The sequence below is a fragment of the Tenrec ecaudatus genome, chromosome 9, assembly GCF_050624435.1.
Source record: "Tenrec ecaudatus isolate mTenEca1 chromosome 9, mTenEca1.hap1, whole genome shotgun sequence".
NCBI lineage: Eukaryota > Metazoa > Chordata > Mammalia > Afrosoricida > Tenrecidae > Tenrec > Tenrec ecaudatus.
In genome coordinates, this window is record NC_134538.1 from 96,104,426 (window position 1) to 96,131,701 (window position 27,276).

At 38.6% G+C, this 27,276-nt stretch overlaps 1 protein-coding gene across 2 annotated transcripts; it reads right to left on the reverse strand.

The window, feature by feature from the left end:
* Positions 1–27,276, reverse strand: TMEM106B (transmembrane protein 106B). Of its 2 annotated transcripts, none has more exons than XM_075558354.1 (8): positions 27,124–27,276; positions 25,426–25,647; positions 22,000–22,063; positions 20,528–20,687; positions 12,423–12,563; positions 12,142–12,191; positions 11,435–11,488; positions 1–5,928 (listed from the first exon to the last, which is right to left on the reverse strand). In XM_075558354.1, the coding sequence occupies exons 2-8, from the start codon at positions 25,643–25,645 to the stop codon at positions 5,790–5,792; spliced, it is 828 nt and encodes a 275-aa protein (XP_075414469.1). In that variant the 5' UTR covers positions 25,646–25,647; positions 27,124–27,276; the 3' UTR covers positions 1–5,789. The 2 variants fall into 2 exon arrangements, with proteins under 2 accessions (XP_075414469.1, XP_075414470.1); XM_075558355.1 differs by lacking the exon at positions 27,124–27,276 and adding an exon at positions 26,478–27,061.

Consider the following 27,276-nt stretch of genomic DNA (forward strand, 5'->3'; position numbering starts at 1 on the left):
TAGTTGACTTACACAAATTTTATTTTTCATGCTAAAATATTTGCAAATTCTATTTTTATCACACACAATTACAAGAGAAAGAGAGCTGAATTAAAAAATAAATAGGTTTCTGGGCATTTCTATCCATTTGTTACTAACAGACGCGTGCTTTGTTACATGAACAGCAACAAGTTAAAATTATAGAACTTCCCAACTTGGAAATGTAATTGGTCTGGATAGAGGTCACTATAGAATATAAACAGAGTAAGTACCTGTTATGGATAGAATACCACTCTCTAAATGTGTTGTAAACTCTAACCTCTATGCCTGTGGTTATAATTCTATTTAGGAATAGGTTGTCTTAGCACTGTGGATGAGGCAGGGTTAGCATGGGGACCCCTTGGGCCAAACTCTTTGGGTATAAAAGAGATTCAAAGAGATGGGAGACGGTACCAGGTCATGTGAAGATTACCCAGGAGCATAAGACAAAAAGGAGGCAAGGATCTTTATCCTGGATCTTTATGCAGAGCATAGAGGGAAAAATTTTTCTCAGATAACTGAATTCTGACTTCTAGCTTTCTAATTTTTGAGAAAGTAAATTTGTTAAAGCCATCCACTTGTATTTGTCAGACAGTATCCAAACATATCATGTTTTCTATTCTTTATTATAAGACCAATAAAACCATTGTTACTCAAATATCTGACCAAGCAAGGTTAGTGAGCAAGTGTTCTAAAACATTTTCTCAAATCTTTAGTTCTAAAAGGAAATATAAGACAAACATACAAGGTATTGCCTGCCGACATTTTATGCTTACATAATGAAAATTTGTATCTGAAAAAAAACCTGTTACTTAGTATTGTTCCATCTTACATAATCATCAAAAAATGAACAGTACAAGGGGCTTAAAAAGTTTATGGACAAATTTCATTAGCTTCTCATTCCATTTATCCATGAACTTTTTGAAGCCCCCTAGTACTTACAGCACTTAGAATTATCCAACTTTAGCTGATACAGTGTCTCCCAGACTTCTAGTTTCTAAAATTCTGGGGGAATTGGGACAATTTGAATTGTAATTGTCTACATGGTAGTAATATTTATTGCCTCTTGACCATTGGCCCAATATTAATGTTTTAATTTTTTGTATACAAAATATCCTGAAAAGATTTCTTACACACATTTCAATTAATGTAATTAAATAGAAGGCAACAGATTCCTTCTAGAAAAGGTAGATTTAACTATGAAAAACATGTCACATTATTCTCAATTTAGGGAAATTAGTAGGGTCAAACACAGATCACACTATTCAGCTTAGAGTCTGTGCTAAATACATGTACAATTATATTATCATTTAAAATCACAAATTACCTTTTTTATCTATAGCTTTAAAAACTAATCATTTGCTCATATCCAAACTAAGGACAAGTTTCAAAATCCATTCTGAATTTTGTATTCCACGCACAAAAACACACAGCTATAACCTCTAATCATAAATTTTAGTTTGCAAGTGAAAATTTTTACTTGAAAAAAAGCATATCTGGGATGTTAAGGTTTTGATCCAAGCACGTCTTAATGCAAAAATAAAACCCACATTAAAAAGAAATGCTTCCATCATTTTACTCACCCTCTCAAGCATCTGATATACATATTAAAGGTAAACATCTCATTTAAAATGTGATTTCACACACAAAAAAGCATTCTAGGTCGAGTCAATACTTACTGCCTCTAGCTCTAAACAAACAAGAAAGGCCTAGTAAAATCACACACTAACAAGACTCGTCATTTATATGTGACATAATAAACCCCAAACCCACTGTCGTTGGGTTCACTGACCCTCGGTGACCCTATGCACAGAGTAGAACTGCCCTCGTGGGTTTCAAAGTGGTAAACTTTGAGCAGAAAGCCTCAGCTTTCTCCCTCAGTGGCTGGTGGATCCAAATGGCTGACTTTTATGTTCGCCTACCAGTGTCTAACCCTGTGGCACCCGGGCATCTGTGTTAAAACAAAGATGGCCATTTAGCAGTTCTAGGCATTTTTTCCAGTATCGACTATTCTCATACTGCTATTACTTTTAAACCTCACACATTTTCTGTTATTTATAATTTCAATTGACAATGTTACCTCAGTACAGAAATGATCAATACCAAACCAACAAAAAATTAACCCATACCTAATGTTGCCATGTATTATTCCTCTTTTAAGAAATTTCAAGTTCCAGTTCAGAGGTTTCAACATTGTCAGTCTACCCATACTGTTGAGTCAACTACTAGTTCTGTGAAGCTTCTCTCTTAATTTTCAATCATAGTAACTCAAGCCAGGCAGAGGTGTTCAATGGGTATTTTAAATTATAAACACAGCTATGAAAGACAACAAAACAACTTTTAGTAAGTTCCTCGCTCTATGCCTTTCCTTCCTCTTCCAAATGATGAGAACTCCATCACCCGACTCTCATGATTGTGGGCGACTGTGGGAGTAATTATGTGGAAGTGTTCAAAATGTGGCCCAGTGATATATATGTTACCATCAACAGAGTTTGGGATAGTATTGACTTTGTTTCTAGAAAGAAAAGGCTATTAAGGTGTAATAATAAATTTTCAACATCTTTTACTACGTCCTTTGGATAAGGACTAAGAGCAACATTTAAAAAACAAACTCATATTACATAAGAACAAGAATTTCACATTGACCTAACAAAGGTTAAAGTCTCATTTTCCTGAATTTTTATGGCTATAATGATCTCACGTTGGTATGCTGTTGTCTTGTTATTTACAGCCTGTGTTGTTCCAACTTTCCCAGGTAACCCCTGAAACAGTCGGCAATTTTTTCTCCCCCTTTAAACACTTGTTTTAAATTCTAGTGTTTTCTGACTTAACACTATATTTAAGCTAGGTATACAATGAATACTTAATAGATAATAAAGTTTCTTAAACTTAAAATACATTTTTACACTGTTATTTAACTACTGTATCTATCTCTATCTTGCTAAATGTGAAACAGGGCAAATGACTGCAGTGGTGGGAACAGACAGGTCTGGAAGCTGCTGTCTAGAGAAGTGATTGCTGAGTCACAGAAGGGACAACAAAGGGGCCTCAACGCTGAGAGGTAAAGAATGAGAGCTGAAATGAAAATTGTTTTGAAGATACAAACAAAAATCAATTCAGTGGAGAAGTGTGTAGTTCCATCCACACAAAAGTAGCTAGCAAATTTATCAAAAGATTAGAAAATCTATAGTGGCTGTAAAGTGGTAATTGTGGTATAACACTAAGGTTGGATGAGAGCAGTGGGAAAGACGAGTAAGGAAAACAAGTCAGCCACCATAGCTACACATTTAAAATGCTCACTTGTGAAAACTCGGTGACAGATTTTAAAAGCTACAGGGAGGCCTGATGTGTTTTAAAGGCCAAAGTGAGGGCTTCATTAGTAAATAAAGTATGCTTATAGTTGAGAAGCAGACTGATAAATAGGTTGTTTCAGAATTAAGTTAGGCACTTGGGGTTGGGGAACTTGGAGATAGACCAGAATTCTGTCACTGGGAAACAAAAGGAAATTAAGTTCAAGCCTCTTACATTTTTGGCATTATCATCTCAGCCTCTAGGCTCAGTGACATGTACAAAAGGTACTTAGACTCAGTGGAAAATGGTGAAGACTAAATAGAAAATGTATTAAAAATGTAAAATAGTAAGTCAATGTAATTTAAAAAACAATTTTAAATAAAATCAAAAGTAGCAATCTTTTAGATTTGTGACTAGAATTTCAATAGCACAATAAAAGCTTGATTTTGATATACTCATTATTCAATGAGCTTGAGTAATTTCTACAAAATAACTAATTACTTCCTCTAAATCACTCATAAAGTTGATGTCTTGAATACCTAAGAGTTAAAAGCAAAGGTTCTCCATTTTTAGCATGAAAAGCAACATTAAAAAATGGATCACAAAAATATTTTATTTCAATCTATTTTATGCTATTATGTGATATGTAATTGGAACCATATTCACATTCTATGTTTCCAGATTTCACTTATTTTTCTAAACTTTAATTTTGACTCTGTTATCACTTTATTTGACATTAATGCTATATAAACACCATGCAGTTTATTTACAATACTATACAATAAATTAATATTTTTAAAGACCACACAAAAATTTCACAAAACTCTAACATGAAAAGACATGAAACACATTATTCAGGGGTATAAAATTTTAGGCATTAGAATTTTACAAAGATTATTTTGGTTTCTAAGGTTATTCAAGCACTGGCTTGAAATGTTTGGTGCCATCCAGCTGGATCCAACTCAGAGGGCCCTCTGTACAACAAAAGGAAACGCTGCCAGCTCCTCTGTCACTTGCACTACTACAGACGATGTTTGTGCCCACTGTGACAGTCCACATTGTGGAAGGTCTTCCTTCCTCTTTTCTGGTGACCCGCCATTTTATCAGGCATGGGTCCTTCTTGGTGCTGGTCATTGCTGACATGTTCCAAAATATGAGAAGAAATCTTGCAGTTCTTGCTGATAAGGAGCATTCTAGTTGCACTTCTTCCAAGAGAAATTTGTTCTTTTTTCTTGTAGTCCATTGTATATTATTCAACATTCTTTGCGAATACCCAAATACAATGCATTAATTATTTTCCAGTCTTTTTTAGTCACTCCCCAACTTTCAAATGCCTAAAGTGACCAAAAATGCTTGGCTGGGGTCAGGCACACCTTAGTCTTCAAAGGGACATCATCTTTGCTTTTTAACATGTCAAAGAGGTCTTCTCCAGATTTGCCCAATGTAATTTATCACGTGATTTCTTGAATGCTGCTGTCACGAGTGTTGACTGTGGATCCAAGTAAAACGAAATTCTTAGCAAGTTTAATCCTTTCTCCATTTATCACGGTGTTTTTTACTTATACATTGTGAGGGTTTTTTGTCACCCTCAAGTGTAATCCCACTGAAGGCTTGGTCTTTGTGATCGATCTTCATCAGTAAGTGTTTCCAATTCTCTTGGCTTCAGTAAGCAAGGTTGTGGCACCAGCATATTGCAGGGTGTTAGGAACCTTCCTGGAATCCTAATACCATATTCTTCTTCATAGTCCAACTTCTCAGATTACGTGCCCTGCATCCAGATTGACTAAGTATAGAAGGATACAATCCAGATACTCCTTTCCTGAATATAAATCATTCACCATCATCCGTTCTGTTCACTGCCTCTTCAAGGTCTATGTACAGGTTGTGCATGAGCAGAATTAATTTTATTTGTTCTAGGAATCCCATTCTTCATAATGAGTCTGGCTAAACATGCAAATAAGCAGAATTCCAACAAACGAAAGCTGAAAGCTTAAATATCAGGTAGTTGAAATACTGCCACTTAACAACGGAAATTTTTAAAATAGGAAAAAGTTAATGACTTAAGAAGTCTTCCATGAATAACACTCTCAGTATCCCTATAAAAGCACTCAGAAGTAAGTTTCCAAATTACTTTCTTCACCGGAATTATATTTCAGTAGTGAATTTCAAATTATAATTTATTGTTCAATAGAAGTCTCTCTTTTTCCAAATTGGTTGAGGGGGCAGGGAAAGAAGGGGCAAGAAAAATCAGTCAATTTAGCTTCAAGCGAAATGTCTGGGTACAAATACAACATTTACCATTAGAATGGAGAGGGGCAATAACTGCAAGTGCACACACTTCTAACTGTACTCTTAAAGTTGGAGGGTAAACTTTAGGCTTGTTCAATTTAACATCTCCTACTGGGAAGTACTTCATCTTTGAAAAGTTTGGAAAACATCAGCGAGCCTTTATTCATTTCTAGTTGCATCTCTTTCAGTTTTCATGGCTGTGAATGAAGTACATTTAGATATTCCGAGTGGCCCAGATGGTAAGTTGTGTTCCTTCCACAATCGACATACTGGTACCTCTCCTGGGATGTCTGCTCGGGGTGTCCAAAATATGTCGTTGTCACCGTAACTCTGGGGACAAAATAAAGGCAGAGAAATATGAATAGTTACATCAAAAGGTTTTCTAATGTGATCATACTTTTAAACAGTAAAGTCTCTCCAGGGAGAAAATATTTGATTAATGATAGCTAAGTATTATAAACTCAGCAGCGGTTCTCAACCTGTAGGTTGCGATCCCTTTGAAGGTAGAACAATGACCCTTTCACAGGGGTCGCCCGATTTTTAACAGTAGCAAAATGAGTTATGAAATGGCAATGAAAATAATTTTATGCTTGGGGGGCCACCATAACACGAGGTGACAACATATTAAAGGGTAGGAGCATTGGGAAGGTTGAGGACCACTGCTCCTGAGGGAGTATTTCCCCCACCAGACACCTGCAATCGTCGCTGGAAATGCAAGTAATTATATATAGTAAATAAACTTTCTGAAAACTTTTAGCTTCAGTTAAAAATAAACGTTAAGCTCTCACACACTTAAAGTTAAATCATATAATTCTTTTATCACTGAAAAAATGTTACTAAAAATCAGCTAAATGTCACACAATATTTTACTGTCTTCCCTACAGCCAGAGTCCATTCTAAAACACAGCAACCCTGCAAGGACAGAGTGGATGCTCCACAGTCACCTTTTGTTTCTTAACAGATTTAATGGCACTTCATCCACACATCATAGGATTCAATAATTCAATCATATCAAGAAAAGTTTTAAAACTATAATGAAAATAAATTTTAGAACATGTTTTTCACATTTTTTTTAAATTGTGGCAAAATATACACAAAACATTCAATTCAACAACTTTACATATATAATCCAGAGCCACAGATTATACTTTTTGGTGTGCAACCTTTATTGATATCCTTTTCCAAATTATTCCACCACCATTAACATAAACTCAATTCCCTTAAGCAAAGCTCTTCCACCTTCACCCACCATTGGTCAAGTTTGGTTTCTTTCCTTCTTTTGTGAGTAGTTTTCTTGATATAGTATTCACATATCACATACTTACACAGTTAAATCGTTTTGTAAAATGGGTTTTACATACATAACCACAATTAGTTCTAATGCCCCCACCCACAAGGGTTATAATCTTTATGGGGGAAAAACATTGCTACATCTTTCTTAAGTGCAACAGCTTCTAGGATTGAGCCTTCTAGATTTGGGTCAGCAACTGCCCAAGCACTAAATTGCTATTTAACCATCAGGCAACAATAGTAACAAACTGGTTACATTTCAAAGTTTAGTTTAAAATTTTTCTCTTTCTAATTCAGAATTTATTTCCTAAAGGAAAACTGCTTACATTTTCAAACAGATTCCACAAAGCCTATTTAATCTTTGAAAAAGGTAGGATACTGAGATATAGTTAATTAATATGGTCCTTCTAGACACAATACATGAAGCATTACAAATTTTAGAGTCTGTCTGTGGCTGTAATTCCATTTTGGAGAGCCTTCTCTGCTATGTTACTAGATTAGATTAAAGTGGATTTAGCAGCTGACATAAACCAAGCATCAGCCTGTGCTCCCTTGGGGATTCACTCTGCTGAAAGAGGAACGCCACACCTTAAGGCCATTCCTTGTGCCAGAGCCCTCGCAGAAGCTGAGTGGAAACCATCCGAGGTAGGGTGTGATGGAGATTTCTGTCTAAAGTGGCCAAGACTGAGATCAGAGGCACCAGAGGCGACTACACAAAGACCATGAGACAGAGCAAAGGAGCAAGGCAGAGACTAGAGGTCAAGGCAAGGAGGCCATGATACAACAGAGGAGCAATGATGAGATTGAGACTGTGAGGCACAGCAGTACGTTGGCCACCTTGGACAATGTGGCGGAATGACTGAGGGCTGGAAAGAGACTTGGCTACTGGCTGAAGAAAGGTGTAGCTTCAGACCAATGAATACATTCTTAATGCTTTCTAGTTCTGGCTCGGAAATTATTGAACCCAGCAAAGAAGCAGAGTGCTTTGGGAGCAACAGGTTGGCATTAGAATAGGTAAAGAACGGTGACTTCTGCCTCTTGGCAATAGGAAGTCAGGGGATGTTAGATATCGACGCACTTCATTAAGAGCTACCTGATCTTAAATTTATAATTTAAAAAGTAAAACCAACAATGCTGCAATAACACCTTAAAAGAACTAAATTAAGAAAATGTCCATTATTGGTGCTAACAATGAGGTAGTATTTAGGGGTTCTGGGAGTTTTACTTAATTTGACAAACTTTTTTTCACCCTGGAAATTTTATATAGTTTGCTTTCATAAAAAGCAAACGAGACACTAGTTCAACAGTTTCTACATGCACGCCTTAGTGCTACCAGTGAGGCTCTTTGAGCTATGCAACTCCGTGTCCTCCTTTCTGAGCTGGGCTTCCCCTCTCAGAAACTCACTGAATCCGTGGTTCCTAGCCAACCTTTTAAACTGCTGCTGCTATTTCTATTTAAAAAGGGGGAGGGGAAATGGCATAAATTATAATTTTTCAAAGCGATTATAAAAATCAAATTATAATTGTGAAATCCAATGTATATCACTATTCTTCTACTAAATCCAATCCTTAGAATATTCAAAATTTCTTTTTCAATAAAACTCAGTAATTACAAACTGTCAAAATAATGGTACAATGGCTCATTTCAAGTTACAAATGTAATTAAAGAGGGTGAAGACTAAAAATAAACATTTAGAAGAAGGAAGACTATGGTTATCCCGGGCTTCTCTCATTCCCTCACATTCCCTCAAACTCAGACCTCAAAGAATGGTTAATGCTCCGTATTGATTATGACTCGGTCAATATTAAGCCAGACCTTCAAATAGTTTTTATAGCTAATTAACTTTACTCCTTACTGAAAATCATACACTATCCTACGATTGCCCTGTTCTATCAGTCAAACTAAACCAGTGGTTCTCAACCTTCCTAATGCCATGACCCTTTAATATGTTGTCACCTCATGCTGTGGTGATCCCCCAACCATAAGATTATTTTTGTAGATACTTCATAACTGTAATTTTGCTACTGTTATGAGTAGGGCAACCCCTGTGAAAGGATCGTTCCACACCCAAAGGGGTCACGACCCACAGGTTGGGAACCGCTGAACTAAACTCACTGCCATTGAGTTGATTCAGACTCCTATCAAGACTACGTACAAAAGAGCAGAAGTTTTACTCTGTACACTGTCAGGCTATCACTATCTCTGTGAAGACCCTTTTTAGCTAACCCGCTACTTTACTAAATATGTTGTCCTTTTCTAGGGACTAGTCTCTCCTGAGAACACGCCCCAAATTCATGAGATGAAGTCTCTCCATTCTCGTCTCTGGAAGGAGCATTCTGGCTGCACTTCGTTCAAGACAAGATGTTTGCTCTTTTGGTAGTCTGTGGCACTTTCATGATTTTTCACCAAAGCAATAATTCAAATACATCAATTCTTGTTAGTTTTCTTATTCGATGTCAAAATTTCACACAGGAGTTGACTAAAAATAGCATGCTTGGCAGGTGCACCTTAGTCCTTGAAGTGACATCCTTGCTTTTCAACATTTTATAAAGGTCTTGTGAGCAGATCTGCTCAATGCAATATGTTGTTTGATTTCTTGACTGCTGATACCATGAGCATTGCTCTGGAGCCAAGTAAAATTAAATTCTTGACAACTTCAACTATTCTCCATTTATCACGTTGCCTATTGTGTTACTCTGGGTACATTAGAGAAACAAATCCACAGAAACTCATTTTTAAGATAGAGTTTTATATAAAGGTTAAGTGCACATCAAGAAAACACCCCAACCCGGTGCTGTCCAAGCCAAGTCCAACATTAACCCATTAACCCATATGTCCAACAATAACCCACAAAGTCCTCCTGCATCTGACAAAACACACGCAATGATGCCAACTGCAGGAGGAAAGCATAGTCAGTGATTGTGTAAATATCTCAGTGCTGGCAGGGATCTCCACACAGGTGCTTCAGTACCCAGGGCTGCATCGGGGTAGGTCCATGTGGCTTCTCCTCGGGGATGTCTTGCAGGAAGTGAGCCTTGCCAGCTAAAGCAGGGAACTGGCTAAGGCAGCTTCACCCTGGTCCAACCATCAGAAAGCAAGAGATCCAAGAACTAGAAAGGTGAGGCTCACCGAGCCATTTATCCCTCTGCCCTTCAATGAACCCTCCGTGTTTATTGGCCAGGTTAGCACAATAAACTACCTCACCTACTGATCCAATTGTGGGGACTTAGGTTTTCTTTATATTGAGGTGCAATCCATAATTAATGCTGAAGTCATGGCTTCTCACCAGCAAGTGTTTCAAGTCATCCTTCTCTCAGCAAGCAAGAGCATGCCTTAATAAGCCTTCCTCGCATCGCGATGCCCATTCGCCGTACAGTCCAGCTCCTCAGATGATTTGCTCAGCAGACAGATTGAATAAGTGTGGTGAGAGGATACAACCCTGCCACATAACTTTCCGGATTTTAAGCCACACACAAATTCCTGTTTTGTCTGGCTCTTGGTCCATCATGTATAGGTTCTCCTTGAGCATGATGAAGTGTTCTAGAATGCTCATTCTTCACAATGTTGCCCACAGTTTGTTATTTTGCAAACATTCAAATGCCTTTATGTGATCAATAAAATTCAAGTAAATTTCTTTCTTGTATTGTTTTTCAGCCAAGATTCACCTGACATCAATATTCCTTGCTCCATATCCTTTTCTGAATTAAGCTTGAATTGACTGGGCAGTTCAGTCAATGGGTTACTATAATCACTTTTGAATTACCTTCAGCAACATTTTCCTTGCATCTGTTATTAGTATTGGTTAATTCCCCATGTATAGGTACTACGAACTATGTAATACACACACACACCTGCCAGTCATTCTTAGTACAGTCTTTTCATCTGAAACCCATCCTACTTTACTGCAATCATATCTACTATGCACCTTTCCAACATTTCCATACAGGCTTTACTGGCTTAAACCAGAATCTCCTTCAGTTAAGAAGCTCCTTTCTTCCTGAAACAAAATCTGGTCCCCTTCTTATATTTATGCTTGGTTTCACTGTCTCCTCCTCCTCATTACTATTCATCTTTTACCAAAGGAAGAAAAGCATCGGCTAGTCTTCTCTACCCAATCTCATTCTCCTGAGTTTTCCAAATCCTTGTGTTACTATTTGTCATGGGACCCTCCACTACTACTTGTGTCTCCAATTTACTCATGTGTAGAGAGGACAATTATCGATCTTACCTCATGGCACTCTTAAAGAAGCCCAGCTGGTGTAGTAGGCTAGACATTGGGCTCCTAATAACAAGGCTGGAAGTTCAAACCCACAGCCCTTTCATGAGGCACGGCTGTCTGTCTGTTCCCATCCAGGTTACAGCTTTGGAAATACTACGAAGCAGTTTTACTGACCTGTAAGGTCCATGTGAGTCAGAATCAACTTATGGCAGTAAGTTGGTTTTTTAAAATCACATCTTATAATGCAAAGATCTATGCTATAAGCCAGTGTAATACATATAAATTCTTAACAAAATATACCTTCCAAAGAAAAAAATCATACTTACTGCATCATGAGCACTATGTTATGTACTTTGATGGATTTAAGTGTACAGAAATCACTGTTAAAGAAAATAAATGACATTATAAATATAAATTAATTTAATTATTATTCTTCCTATGTTAAAGCAAATAAGATACTAAGAAAAAATACTATTATGAGCCTATTTATTAAGCATTTTCGGTACTTCAAATACTACTTCATATTCTGAAATTATGTTTCCATACTACTGTAGCTGTAGAATTATTTAAATTACTTATCGATTTCACTCACAAGGTGAAATTCTTACATAATTACCCCCCAAATTCTTGATTGAGACTCTATCAAAAGTTATTAAAAAGTTTCTATTTCAACATAACAGGAATTAGTAATGATTCACATTTAATTGCAAAGCTCTAGAACTTTAAATATTAAAGTTTTATACATTATTTCCATTTATATCTCTTATACTAAAGTATATCAATAGATACATGAAATTATGGTTCTCATAAGAGTAAAAATAAAAGTGAAATGTCTCTATGCTTCTAATGCTAATAAGAAAATGAACAGTTTGTGCATAAGCATAAAATCTTATTAAATATAGAGATGATTGGAGGCCAGAATGATTACAAAATGTTCTTTTTCACTGATAAAGGATTATGAAAACTTAAAAAAACAAGCATATTCTTTATACTTCATTATTTAATATAAATTACTAAAAAAATCAGAACTTACTACATATAACTCATTTCTTCTGCTATAATAGTAGGTACTGTATAATCAATCTGAAAGACAAAAAGTGAAACTAATCAATAGACAAAGGGATCAAACATCATATAGTTCAGATGTATTTCACACCTTGTAAGAGTTTAAGATTCTCTCTTTATAAACTTAATTCTATGATTTCCTCATATAAGGGATATAAAGTAAAATTTTAAAAAAATTCTCCTGCCCCTTTGAAAGTTATACAAAACTGAGACTAGGCTAAACTCTATGAAATTATGACTGAGGTTTACCTGTTTCATATCAAGTGGGCCAATATTGGTTATGTTGGTTAAGCGTGCTTTTCCAATAACTGTTTTGGAAAACTGAACTTGTGCAGTGATATTTTCAACTTCAACAGAATAATAGTTATTGTTTGTGATATTGAGTGTGTTCTGAAAGAAGAAAAAAGTGTTGAAGTTATCTGAAAATATGCGTAACAAATACATATTCACATTAGAAAGAAGGAAAGCATTGTCAAAAAATTTGAAGAACACCAAATGAACCAATTATTCATTTTTATTCATGAGTACTATGCAAATATAGACACTAAAAACCCATTGAAAAAACCAGGCACATAAAACATATAATATAGGAATATGGAAAAACAGATGTTAGAAAATGTGTTTAAGGTCTTAGTTAGCAAGAAATTACTAATAAATAATTGCTAATATAAACAAATATACATAGACTATTGTAGGTGTTTCCTACTCTATCATATGATGGCTATTTAAAAGTGCTAGCTAGTACTTAAAAATAACTTTGCTAGTTTAAAGGAAACTAGTATTCTAACTTATAAACTAGGAAAGCTTTGCATCAGCAAATTTGCAAAATGCTGTAGATTTGAATTCTTCTGCGTGGAAAGAATTGTGGTCGCCTCATTTCTATACTTAGGCAATACCTGGGTTGGGCATCTATATTTTCAATTCACAACTACTGTCTCAATTACTTTAGAAAACTGTTAAGGAGGACAGAACAAAATGTAAATCAAAAACCAACAGATGAAAAATGTAACATCTGAAATGTTCAAAAGATAGTGAAATCAAAATCAAATAGGCACCAAATGAAAAATCTGGAAAAAGTATTTGTGAGGCAAAGAAGAATGGGTTACCATTTATAATATAAAATAAGTACACCTAAAAATTGAAAACAATAAAATCCTAATAGGGAAAAGAAGAAAAAAGTACAGGATATGAGTACACAAAGTTAAAAGTAAAAAACCTGAATAGCTAAGAAACAAATCAGGCAATTATATGGCACATAGATGGGATAACCTATATATAAACCATTCCAGGGGGAAGAAATCTAGATTTCAAGAGACAACAGACCATTTTACTTGAGAAGAAATTAATAACAAGGTAACTTACAAAAACTTCATAAACAATAAAACAGCAAAATAGAGAAAAAAGGAAAAACCACAAACAAAACAAATTCAGTACCCAATGTTGTAAGGAACAAAAAATCAACAAGGATACACACACACACACACACACACACACACCACTAAAATGACAGCAATGAATTCACACTTATCAGTAATGATAATGGATTAAATGCATCAGCAGGAGACCCAGAGTAAAGGAATGGATAAGTAAACAAGACCTATCACTAATACAGTGCTTATAAGAAACACATCTTATACACAAGGGCAAAAACAAACTAAAATTCAAACAAACAAACCAAAATATCAAGCTAATAGCAATAATAATAAAGACTGGCAATATTAATCTCAGGTAAAATAAACTTCAAAAAAAATCAGACACAAAAAGAAGAGCGTTACATAATGATTAATGGGACACTTTAAGAAAACATAACCAAAATAAACATCTATGCATCCAATGAAAGATCTTCAAAACACATTTAGTCAAACCATGGTAGCTTTGGAGGAAACTACAGCGCTATTCCGTACAATACCTGGACCAGGGGAGTGGCAGGACTAAGGAAAACTCAACAAAGATACAGAGGAACTAAACAAAACCAACTGGACCTCCCCAACAAGGAAATATACATTAATTTTCATCACCCTTGAAACATTCTCCATAATAGACTGTATGTAGGTTACAAAGCCTTAATAAATTTAAAAACTTAAGATTCTACACACTATAAAGATGCGCATTTTTCTATGATCATGATGCAATAAAATTGGAAATCAACAATTGGATGATCAAGAAAAATTGAATATATGAAAATGGAACATCACCCTGGGAAACTGAAGATAAAAGGTATGAAAAAATTTAAAACTCTTCAGAACAAATGAGAATAAAAATATAACATACCATAATCTATGTGACATAGCTAACACAAAATTTGGGAAGCCAATTTATAGTCATAATAAACATAAAAAAGACGAACCAACATCAACACTTTGACCCAACAACTAGAACAAGAACCTTCAGCCACCAGATAAAAAGAAAAAGATTAGAGTACAACTACATGAATCAGAAAACAGAAAAATAAAAACAACACAAAAAATTGGTTCTTTGAAAGGATTAACAAAACCGACAAAGCATTAGCAAACCTAATAAGTGAAAAGGAAGAAAATATGTAAATACCACAAATAAGAAATGGACATTACAACAGAAGCAACTGAAATGAAACATATAACACAAAAGGACTGTACTCCAGCAATTCTGAAAGCCTAAAAGAAATGAACAAAGCTCTACAAACACATAGCATACCACATACACTAGCAGAGTGGAAGTAACTACACAGACCAATTAAAAAGAATTGATCAGGCCATTAACCTCCCCCCACCCTCCTCTTTCACCAGCCCGAGTGATCCGGATGGAAAAATCTAAAGGAGAGAACGGTAGAACTTAAATTGGGAACACCTGGTTTGCAGAAGGCAATGACTGACAGTGGCAGCCCCAAATGCATTTGGAGTGTCTACCCATGGCCTAAGCCTCTGGTGAATCCTCTCTAACCCTAGCTGAGGAATGTGAATGACATCCTTGCAGTCAGAAAGACAGCACTGTACAGTCAGTCCATTACGGCAGGCGTGGTCAGGTCACCATGTATGATTTTATCATCTGATCTCCCTTTTGACCTATTTTAAAGCTGTTCAGTTAAACAAAAAAAGTGCACCTGGCATGGACCAAGCCCCTAATGAACCTGCTAACAGACTGAGGATGTCAAGAGCCTCACAGTCATGAGACGCCTCCGAGAGGGCGGTGGTTAGGTTACAATGCAGCACTATAGCATCTGATCTTCCTTCAAGATAAATTTAAATTTGTTCTAGTTTCTAATACTTCCCGCTTCCTTTCCATTGAGGTTACTTTGTTATGTTGTTAGTTTTTGTGTTTTAGGAATGTTTTCCTGTATATGAAATCCATGGTAAGTAAATCTATAGATGCAGTAACTGGACGAATGGTTCCTTGGGAGTATGGAAGAGGAGACTGGGGAGAAATGGGACCCAATAACAATGAGTTTAAGAATGAGGAAAATTGTTTGTAGTAATGACTGTAAAACTCTTCTTGATAGGACTGAACTACAGGATCGATTGTATTGCATATGAATTATATGCCAATAAAACTGTGTGTGTTGCGGGGGGGGGGGGGGGGGAGGGAATACGACGACAAAAAAACACTCCATCCGAAAAGTCCAAAAACTGAAAACATTAACTGCCAAACTGTTTCATCAAAGTGGTTACATCATTTTGTATTTCTACTAGTAATATACGAGTGAACGTTCCAGTTGCTCTCCCACCACCTGTCAGTTTGTCAGATTGTGGTGGATTGTGTGTTGCTGTGATGCTAGAAGCTCCAACACTGGTATTTCAAATGCCAGCAGGGTCACCCTAAGTGAAGAGGTTTCAGTGGAGCTTCCAGACTAAGCGACAAAGAAGAAGGGCATGGCTCCCCACTGTAGAGAAAAGAGCTGCTGAAAATCCTACTCCTTACTTTGAAACACCGTCAGACACGGAAGGCGGAAATAATTAATGGAAGCAGAACCATGTCAGCGAGTGCTGGAGGATGGACCCTCTGGTGGGAGGGCACTGGAACTGCAGAGAAGCTCACTTCTCAGAGTAGACGCGGCCACAGTAATGCCAGGGCAACTTCAGTCAGGTAAAGCCCATGGGAACGGAGCCTTCAGCATCTTCATCTGCTGGTAGGGTTCGACTCCAGGTAAGGAGAAACAGCTGCAAAAATCTGCTAGTGGTCAGACCGACCTTGGGATGTGCAGAGCATGAATCTATTACACTGGCAGTGGTCACTGATGAAAGGGATCACATGAAGTTCAACATCCTGGGCACTAGTGACTTGCAATGGACTAGTATTAGCCATTTTGAATCAGAAAATTATTTGATTTACTATGCTGGGGATAACACAATAAAGAAGAATGGCATAGCATTCACTGTCAAAAACAAGACTGCAAAATAAATCTTGAATGGGATTAGTATCAAAGGAAATCCAATCAATTCAACTATAATTCAAATTTATGCACCGACCACAAAAACTAGTGATGAAGAAATTGAAGAATTCTACCAAAGACTTCAGAAATTTACCAAACATGCAATCAAGATGCATTGATAATTATTGGCAATTGGAACATGAAAGTTGGGAAAGAAGAGGAAGGAACAGTAGTTAGAAAATATGGATTTGGTTAAGAAGCAAAGCTCAATAATGCACAATAAGAATTTGCAAAAACAACAGTTTAGCTTATTTATACCAAATATTTTTTCAACAAAAGGTGATTATGAACATTATATTGATTACATCAGTGGGAACAGATGATGGAGAAGCTCAATACCAAGAGCTAAAACCAGGCCAGGGGCTGATTGTGGAATAGACCATCAAAAAATTAAAACAAATCCATGAGAGACACTATACGACCTTGAATCTATCCCCCACAAATTTTGAGAACATCTCAAGGGTAGATTTGACCCGCTAAACCCTAATGACACCTGACCTGATGATATGGGGAGGATAGCAAGAACATCTCTGATGAAGAGAACCAAGGTCTTTAAAAAGACAGGAAGAAGCCATCAGAGTGCAAGTCAAAAGAGGCTCTGACACTTCTCTTTTTATTGTAGAATAGATAAAGAAAATGGAAAGAATGATGAAATCAAAGAACTAAATAGAAATTTTCAAAGGGCAGCTCAAGAAGGCAAAGCCAAATACTATAATGAAATGTGCCCAGCTCTAGAAATTAAAACAAACAAACAAACCCAATAGAGAGGAACACACTCAGCATATCTTAAGCTGAAAGAACTGAAGATTCAACTTGCAATATTCAAAGATCCTATAGGTAAAAAGTTGAAAGAGGCAGGAAGCATCAAAAGCAGGCGGAAGGATTACAGAGTCACTCTACCACAAAGAACAAGTCAACATTCTACCATGTCGGGAGATAGCTAGCATATGAGCAAGAACCAATGCTGCTGAGGGATGAAGTTCAAGCTGTACTGATATTAGGCAAAAAGAAAGCTCCAGGAGGTGATGGAATATCAACGGAAATGTTTCAACAAGCTGGTGGAAGCATTCAAGTGTTATGCCTGGAAATTTGGAAAACAGCTACTTGGCCAACTAACTGGAAGAGATCCATTATCTGTGCCAATTCAAAAGAAAGATGACTCAACAGCATGTCAAACTATAGGTCACTCTCAATGATACCACATGACAGTATGATGTTGCTGAATATCATCCAACGATGGTTGCAGTAGTCCTTGGCAGGGAGCTGCCAGAAGTTCAGGCCAGATTCAGAAGAGGATGTGGAACAAGGGATGGAATTACTGATGTCAGATGAACTTAGCAGAGAATACCGGAAAGATGTTTATTTGGGTTTATTGACTGTGCTAAGGCATTCGACTGTGTGGATCCTAAGAAACTATGATAACTGAGAAAAATGGAAATTCCAGAATATGGATCAAAAAGCAGTTGTGGGTACAGAACAAGGACAACTGCATGGTTTAAAATCAGGAAAGTCATGCAACAGAGCTGTATCCTCTCACCATACTTAATCTATATGTTTAGCTAACCATCAGAGAAGCTGGCTTTTATGAAGAAGACTGTGGCATCAGGACTGGAGGAAAGCTGATTAACCACTGGGTGAGAAGGGGAGGAAACCACCCTGCTTGCTCAAAGTGAGGGCTTCAGTATGGATTAAGACTCAATGTAAAGAAGACCAACATCCTCCCAACCTGACCAACAGGTAGTATCATGATAAACAGAAAAAGGACAGCAGCTGTCAAGGATTTTGTCTTGCTTGGGTCCATAATCAATACTCATGGTAGCAACAGTCAAGAGATTAAAGGACACATTAAAGGACACATTATAAAATCTTTTAAGAGCACTGAAAACCAAGGAAGTTATTCTGAGGACTAAGGTCTGCCTGACCCACAATTGACAGTACGATGGGTATGCACGTGGCTACCTGAAAGCTACTGTTTCATAGCAGTAACCTACCAAGCAGCTTCATGGGAGAAAGAGCTGATCTGATGATTTAAGATCTCATGAAGATTTCAGTGTAGGTGGGTACAGGTAAGAGCTGGAAACACAGGGAATACAGGACAGATAAACCCCTTAGGACCAATAATGAGTAGTGATACCAGGAGGGTAAGGGTAAGGTGGGGGGAGAAAGGGGGAACTGATCACAATGATCTACATAAAACCTCTTCCCAGGGGGGCAGCCAAAAGAAAAGTGGATGAAAGTAAACATCGGTCAGTGTAAGACAAGAAAAAATAACAATTTATGAATTGTCAAGGGTTTGTGAGTAAGGGAGGGGAAAAATGAGGAACTGATACTAAGTGCTCAAGTAGAAAGAAAATGTTGTGAAAATTATGATGGCAGCAAATATGCAAATGTGCTTGACACAATGGATGGATGTATGGATTGTGATAAGAGCTGTACAAGCCCCTAATAAAATGATTTTTTTTAAAAGATTTCAGCATAGGAAACCCTATAGAGGGAGTTCTACTGTCACACTGGGTTGTCAGGAATGGGAACCACACCAAACAATTAACAACAAATAAAGGTAAACGGATTCATGGGGATTCTTTCATTTTCCTGTAATTAAGTAGCAATTTCACTCTAACATGCTAATAACCCTATGGGGAGCCCACTCCACCCGTCCCTGTCCCTGTCCCTGGGTGCTGTTAGTAGTGGAGGAGGTCAGAGGAATGGGTGGTGGTAGCAGCAAGGAGGACAGTAAAGGTAGAGAGAGAGTGAGCAGCAGCAGCAGTCCAGTCCAGTCCCAGAAGCACCGTCGCCACTAGCCTGTACACCAGACAAAGTGCAAGAGCTGTGTTCCAGTGCAGCCAGAGTCTAGGCTTAAGAGCTTCGGGGGGAAAGAATAATCAAAAACAATTTAGAGGGGTAGGGAAAGTGAGGAAGACCTTAATGAGACAAAAAGATGCAGTGGCGTCAAGAATAGTCCCAAACATATCCACCTATGAGGAGGGCAATGCTTTGTTCTGTGGTACACAGGTTCCCTGGGAATTGGAACTGACTCAATGACATGCAAGAGCATCAACAATACATAACGCCTTTCCCCTGAATACACAAGCTAAAACCTTGAGACGACAAACATATACATGGTTGGCCATTACCTGAACAAATGTTAAGCAAGGCAGAGCTTTATCTTTATTTTTTGCCAGCAATCAACTGGTTATTTTATTTTACATCTCTGAAGGCATCTTTAAATGCTAAATGCTTCTGCAGTATATTTGGTATGCAAAGAACTCTACACCAGATTTGGCATTTATTTTTTGCCATTTCCAGCAGAAACAGAAGCGGTGGAGAAGGTTCATACACACCAGGCAGGCCACAGTTTCATTATAAGGCTTACCGCAAACACTACATTGATCAGATCTACTGGTGCCATTTTTCCAATAGTACATGCTCATTTTGTGCCTTGATGTCAGTTTGGTCATTCTCACATTTCAAACTTTCTCCATAAAGCTACTACGCACTTAATAAACCAAACTCACTGCCATCGAGTGGATGCCAACTCATAGCAACCCTATTAAGATGAGGTATAACTGGCCTGTGCGTTTCTAAGACTGTAACTGTTTAAGGAGCACAAAAAGCCCCGCCTGTTTCGCAAGGGGTTGTCTGGTGGTTTTGAACTGTGGACGTTGCAGGTTGTAGCCTAACACATAACCACTATACCATCGGGGCTCCTCACACACTTAATAGACTACAATAATACAAAAATAACTTTTATATACACAGGGAAACCAAACTATTTGTGTGGTCCACTTCACTGTGACATTTCGTATTTTGGCAGTCTGAGGCCAAACCCACAATATCTGAGATATGCCTGTACAGAAAGTAAAGCCAACAGTGCTACATTTAAGATGCATGTAAAACTCACCCACCCAACGAGGATTAAAGATTCAAATAGCTATACGTTTGTACTTACTGTGATATTTAAATATATTGTACGCTTTTCATCATCATAACTGACGTAGGCGGACTTTATCCCAATGTACTGCACGTCGATAGAGCGAGGGAAAAGGAAAAACACAGCCAATCCAGAAAGAAGCAGACAGACAAACACAGATGCCATCACATACAGCTTTCTGAAAAGGAAAAGTGGGTATTTAAATATGCGTGCATCAAATATTGGAACAGGAAACATCCAGGGAAACACACAGTACATTTGAAGAGTTCCCTATATTCTATACAAGGACAGGGTAGCTGTCCTTGCCGACTTGTTGCATTTAAATACTGGGTAAGGCATGTGTCAGTCCATTAAGTATGAAAATGCTCTCTTCAAAACAGAAATTCACTTGAAGGACAATGGGATTTCAGGCTTACTGTAGACATTTTTGCAGTGAATCTCAAACCATGATGCACATTACTATCAAGCTGGGGGATTTGTTAATAATACAAATTTCAAAACTTCCTTCTGAGCCAATTGAAGCATCATTTTCTTGTGTGATTGCTCATCAAAAACCACCTATGAAGCCCTTAAAAAAAGCATATCCACATCTCATCAACCTTACTATAATCAGTCTTTTTAGAGCCTCCTTAATTTTGAGGTATTTAAGTACTCAATTAAAAATGTACTATGTATTCACATGAATTAATCTAGCTTTGAAGATACTGTGATACTGCTGTTAGCATTATGGGATGGCTGCACAGGGAGCCTGCTGGTGCTGTGGGATACACCATCAGGTGAACCTCAAGGCTGTGTTTCTCAAGGTGAGTTTGAAGGTCGTCCCCTCTGACCTTTCCTTTTTAGCGTCTGGCATTTGCTCACACATGCTGTTCAGTGAAGGGCTTGAGATGGGATGAAGGAAGATGTTGGACAGAGAAAGATATGACAAAATAATAATTTATAAATTATTAAGGGCTCATGAAGGAAGGAGGAACGGGGAGGGAGGGGAAAAAAAGAGAGGACCTGATGCCAAGGGCTTAGGTGGAGAGCAAATGTTTTGAGAATGATGAGGGCAATGAATGTACAAGTGTGCTTGACACAACTGATGTGTGTATGGATTGTGGTGAGTTGTATGAACCCCTAATAAAACATTAAAAAAAAAACCCAAACAAACAAACAAACACATCCTCAGCTTATACACGAGTATATACGGTATTTTAAACTTTAAGGTTCTGGTTCAGAGTATCATCATCTGACTCACAGTGACCCTTACAGCAGAGTAGAACTGCCTCTGTAGTTTTCAGAGGCTGTAACAGAGGCTGCTCTAATGAGGTTCTTTATGGAAGCAGAAAGCGTCAAGTGGTTGCTGGGTTCAAACTGCTGACCTTGCAAGGGGTCCTAGGCATCCAAGCTAATATTATCTTCCTTTCATGGTTTTTAAGAGTAATAATATATATTACAAAATCGAAACACACACACAAAGCCAATGCTATTTTCTTATAGTCACTTACGTTCTTCTTGGCCTTAATCTCTGATCGCTGTAGGGAATCAATGCCACAAGTTGGTTTTCTTGGCCTAAATGTGAAGGAAATTAATTTAGAAACTTATTAACACAATTAAAGTACAGTCACTCTGCATCATTATCTAATTTGGAAAGCCCAGAACTATCTGATTTTCATCTCATTCCTTTAGGAAAGCACTGTTGAAGTCTTCTCTAGGTGTTTAGTTACAAAGAATACAGTGTTTATTCATACCTACGTATGCTAGTAAAACAGATTCTAAAGAAAGAGTATCCCCTTACTCTTTCTTCCACTTAAAAAAAAAAAGGTTCTACAAAAGTCTTTGCTTGTAGAAGATCTGGATTTACAGCCCCTCCTTGAACTCCCATGTGATCCACTAAAACTGACTGGTTATCTGCATGAGAATAGGAGGAGCAGCAGCATGTGGTAATGTCCTCAGACCTCTGCACCTGCACACAGAGGGCCTCACACTGTCCTCCTTAAAAACAAAACTGACAAATACTACGTCTCAAGAACTTCAAGAGCCCTACACAATGAGCTTTCAGGGCACTTTCACATCAGATTCCTACACAACCATTTCATTTCTTTCTTGGGTTAAGTCCATGTGTTACGTTTGATGTTAATTTTTCAGTGTTGCCCATGTTTAACTTCATATTAAGTACCAGGCACATGTGCAGCAGATATCATCTCCCCCCCCCACCCGCTCCTGTGCCCTTGCCTACTCAACGCCATTGCTCCAATTACCCCCATTTTCCCTATGGCTCATTCTATTCATTCAAATATGTATTGTTCATGATGTCTTTAAATATACCTCTCAAAAAAACCTTTCCTGCCTCATATACTACTTCTTTTCTCCCTACAGCAAAATTCATAAAAAAATCAATATATATATATATTTTTTCTCTCCTAAAATTTCTTAATCCTGCTTTATATGCATACAAGCTTTTGCTCCCATTAAAATACAAAAGCTCTTGTAGTGTCTAGTAGCCAAAGCAAATTCATTGGCTTTTGGTCCTCGAAATTTCTGATGTATGAGCAGCATCTTAAAAGAGTCCTTCACTTGTCTTCCAGAAACCACAAACACGGGGATCTCTGGTTTGCAGTTCAGCTGCTCTCTCTCAGTGTCCTTTGCTAATTCTTAATCACCTCAATGGAGTGCTCTGGGTTTGGTGCAAGGCCTCCTCTCTTCAGTACCCTTACTGAGGAGCTTGTTGCTCTCATACAGCTCTGGGCTGTGCTGGGTCACTGCCAAGTTGACAATTCAAATCCATCCGATGATTTACAGCCTTAAAAACCTTCTACAGGTTGGAACTGATTTGATGGCAGTGGGGTTTTGGTTTTACATACTGATGACTCAACCTAGCTTTCCACTTGAATTCCACACTCATAAATTGCTCATTGAACATATCCACTCACATGTCAATATATCTCTAGATATTTCCATGTCTAAAATTGAGCATCTGACCTTTTCTCTGACACACACCCAAACCTACTTTTCTCCGTTTTTCCAGATGCTTAAATGAAAAGGCTTTGTATCCATCCTTGAATCCCTTCTTTTTCGCTATAATCTAGGTCCAAAAAAGGCCTATATTCCATACCTTAAAACAACCTTTGTAAAAAGCACTTCCTCATTTTGCCCTGTACAATAATCCCTTTAACTTCAATAATCCCTTTATTGTCAAACTACTGTCTTTTCAACATTAAAGCCATCAAACAGGGGAAGTAGAACGTAAATTACCCCATACCACCTCCTCCCAAGGTGTAGTGGTTATGAATTGGGCTGCTAACTGCAAGGTCATTAGTTTGAAACCAACCAGCTGCTCTGTGGAATAAAGATGAGGCTTTACTCCCATACAGAGTTAATCTCAGAAACCCACAGGGGCAGTTCTATCCTGCCCTAATGGGTGGATATGAGTCGGAATTGACTTGATGGCTGTGAGTTTGGTTTTTTGGTTTTTACCTCCCAAGACGTTGCTCACAGACCCTGATAAAAGTACATTATACTATCTTTGTCCACTCCTCCAGTCTTTCCAAGATCACAAAGTATCAGCTGATACCAGAGATCGAGAATACAAGGTACCTTTATTATTTCTACCTGTGGCCACAGGTGCTAAACTAGCCTAGAACAGTGGTTCTCAACTTGTGGGGCGTAACCCCTTTGGGTGTCTAATTACCCTTTCACAGGGGTCGCCCTATTCATAATAGTAGCAAAATCATAGTTATGAAGTAGGAACAAAAATAATTTTATGGGGAGGGGAGAGCAGGGAGAAAGGGGGTAAAAATAAGGCGCTGATGCCAGGGGCTTAAGCAGAGAGCAAATGTTTTGAGTATGATCAGGGAAATGAAAGTACAATGTGCTTTACACGATTGATGTTATGTATGGATTGTGATAAGAGTTGTATTAGCCCCTAATAAAATGATTTAAAAAATAATTTTATGGTTGGAGGGTCACCACAACTTGAGAAAATGTATTAAAGGGTCACAGCATTAGGAAGGTTGAGAACCACTGGATGATTAGAAGTGTTCCCTCTACTACAAAATATAGCAAAAAATCTGATATACTTTCTACAGATGCCACACAGTACTAAAAATGTATCCTTTAAAAGATATCATTCATAGTTCCTATTAAAATATAATAAAAAGACTCATTGTCATCAAGCTGATACCAACTCATCTCAGCCTTGGGAGCAAACAGCCACATCCTCTGCGAAGCTGATAGTTTCAAACTGCTGACGTTGTGGGAGTCAACAGCTTCACCACAGTCCACCCCCTCTGGGCCTAACACACTCTGCCATTCGGGCTCGTGCTCCATTACGCTCACTCAACCTCACTGCCACGGAGTCAACCCCAACTCGAGTGATCCTGCAGAACAGAGTAGAACTGCCTCTGAAGGTTTCTGAGACGGCATCTTTACAGATAGAAAGCCTCATCTTTTCCTCTGGAGGCAGTGCGCTGCCAACCCTGAGGCCAGCACAGCCCAACCAACTATGCAACCAGGGCTCTTAAATCTACTAATTGTAACCCAAAGCCACTCTGCCTTGGCCTCGATTCCAAGAGAGACCCCAGCAGGGCAGGGGTTCTGAGCCTGTAAAATCTTTACTAGAGCTGAAAATCTCATTTTTCTCTTCAGAGTAGCTGTTAAGTTTGAAATGCTGCCCTTTTGCTTAATAGCCCAAAACATATACATATATATAGGTGAGAAAAAGAAACAAGGGCAGAGAGGTGGTTTCCATAGCTACTACTTTAGGAATCTTATTATTCATGTTTGTTTCTTTGTGCCCTTTATACTAGAAATAAGGAGTTTCAATTGGAAAGACTTTTAGCACACAGGTAAAGGTTTATATGCATACACTGTACACTATTTACATAAATACCTTGAATAACTTTTCTTTAAAGGAAAAACAATGAAACACATACCCCTAGGAATTCTTCCTGTTCCTTGACAAGTTGGACAAGTGACACTATCTCTTCCTGTGAATTCCACATATGGAAACTGGGAGACGTCTCCATTTCTCCCATCTTCATTATGGACTTCACTATTAACCAATCCATTCCTCATATTTTCAGTTGATGTGGTTCCATCATAAGAATCTTCTTTATTTGAATGCAGAGGCAAATGAGAAAAAGACTTGCCCATGTCTAAAGAAAAGGAAAATCTTACAGTAAACTTCAAGAAAAAGCAATATAAACAAAATTCTATTTAGATTGATTAATTTGGAACAATTTTCAGGGGAGTGCTTAGATTACTTTTGGAAAAGAATTACAGACTTTCAAAATAATGTCTTAAAAAGTGAGCAATTTACTAGCATTCATAAGTGTTTTATCAATAAAATACTATGAAGTGATAACAGGCTTGTTATAAGAACTGTTGTTAAAACCCCGGCAAAGGTCTATTATTTTCTTAGAGTTCTCTGGAAGAGAAATGGGCAGTTTTTTGAGGGTCCCGTCTATCTTTCATGGCTACAGAAAGCCTCAAGTCCATGAGAATTTGAAATTCTATTCTGGATTTTCCTTTTTTTTATCCAGGAACCATCTTAGGATCCAGAATTTTATCAATGTTAACTTTAATTGTGCATATCTAAACCACTGAATCGGTGCATAGTTTGCTCAAAATAAAATGTCATAATAAGCTGTGGACAAGGTGTCCATTTGAAAGTTCAGAAATGATTGAATTCTGAAAAGGCATTATCTCCTATTTTGGCTCAATTATGACATCGGAGGCGAGCCAACACTTCCCAGCTACAAATGGTTCAGAGGTGAATTAACGATCTGACTTTGGGGTTTACATGAAACCCAACAGGAGAGCGCCTCGTGGCCGCAGAGTCACTGATTCCAGGACACCTGATAGAGTGGGTGTGTGGGTGGGGAGTGTAAGGTGCCTCCACTGGGAGCCCTTGGGGGTAGAAAGGGGGTAACTTGGAGGCAAAGTCAAGCCACCAGGCTCTCAATCTGGAGTCTTGTGACCTCACCTGAACACTTGCCAGCTAGGCGTTGCCTCTCGACAGGTGTTTCATCAAAGCTAATGCACAAGCGTCAGGCTTCGTCAGGTACTAGGCATCCTGCCCTTCGGCAGGTTTTCGTTCCAGTACTCGAAGTTCAATTGCGATTATTCTTGGGGTCTTGCTAATTTCCTACGTGGTGAGAGGCCCTTTCTCACTTCCCTCCGTTCAGTGCTTTCAGCGCACCCAGCCTTCCTGAAAACCGATGCGGCTCTGACTCGGAAAACATTACAAACGAGGGAATACGGGACTCCATCCCTAAGTGGACTGGGATCCCCTGCACAAACACTGGCTTTCGCTCTAAAAAGGAAACCTTTCAAAAGCCGCTCAAAAGCGCCGTCAACAGAACCCAGCACACAGAAAGGGTTTCCATTCAAAACAAAAACAAGCCAGGCAAGCAAAAGCCAAGCCAAACCCAAACACCGACCACGGCAGCCGCAGCAGGGGCCTGCAGGCCGTTCGAGGCGTGAGGCCTGCGCTCAGCACCGGGCCGGGTGGGCGCTGAGCGGGGACCCCGCGCGGGCCGAGCGGCCCGGGGGGCGGAGGGCCGGCGCCTCCCCTCCCCCTCCGCGCCCGGCCTCGTCCCCGGGGGAGAGCTGAGCCCGGGGTCGCTCACCGGCACGCGGGGCAGTCCCGGAGGCTCCGCGGCGGGCGGGTGGTCCCGAAGGCCGCAGACCCGGGCGCGGAGGCGGAAGCGCTGCAGCTGCGCAGGGAGCTCGTGACGGGGGAGGGGCAGCTACCGCCGGACGCGCACGGGACTGCGCAGGTG

Bases quoted from the DNA above. Each gene is read 5' to 3' on its own strand.
- TMEM106B (XM_075558354.1), bottom strand. From the start codon at position 25,645: ATGGGCAAGTCTTTTTCTCATTTGCCTCTGCATTCAAATAAAGAAGAT. The intron at 22,064-25,425 runs GTATGTGTTTCA...CTTCACATTTAG, and splicing joins AACAGGAAGAATTCCTAGGG to GCCAAGAAAACCAACTTGTG. The intron at 12,192-12,422 runs GTAAACCTCAGT...TTTGTCTTTCAG, and splicing joins GCCCACTTGATATGAAACAG to ATTGATTATACAGTACCTAC.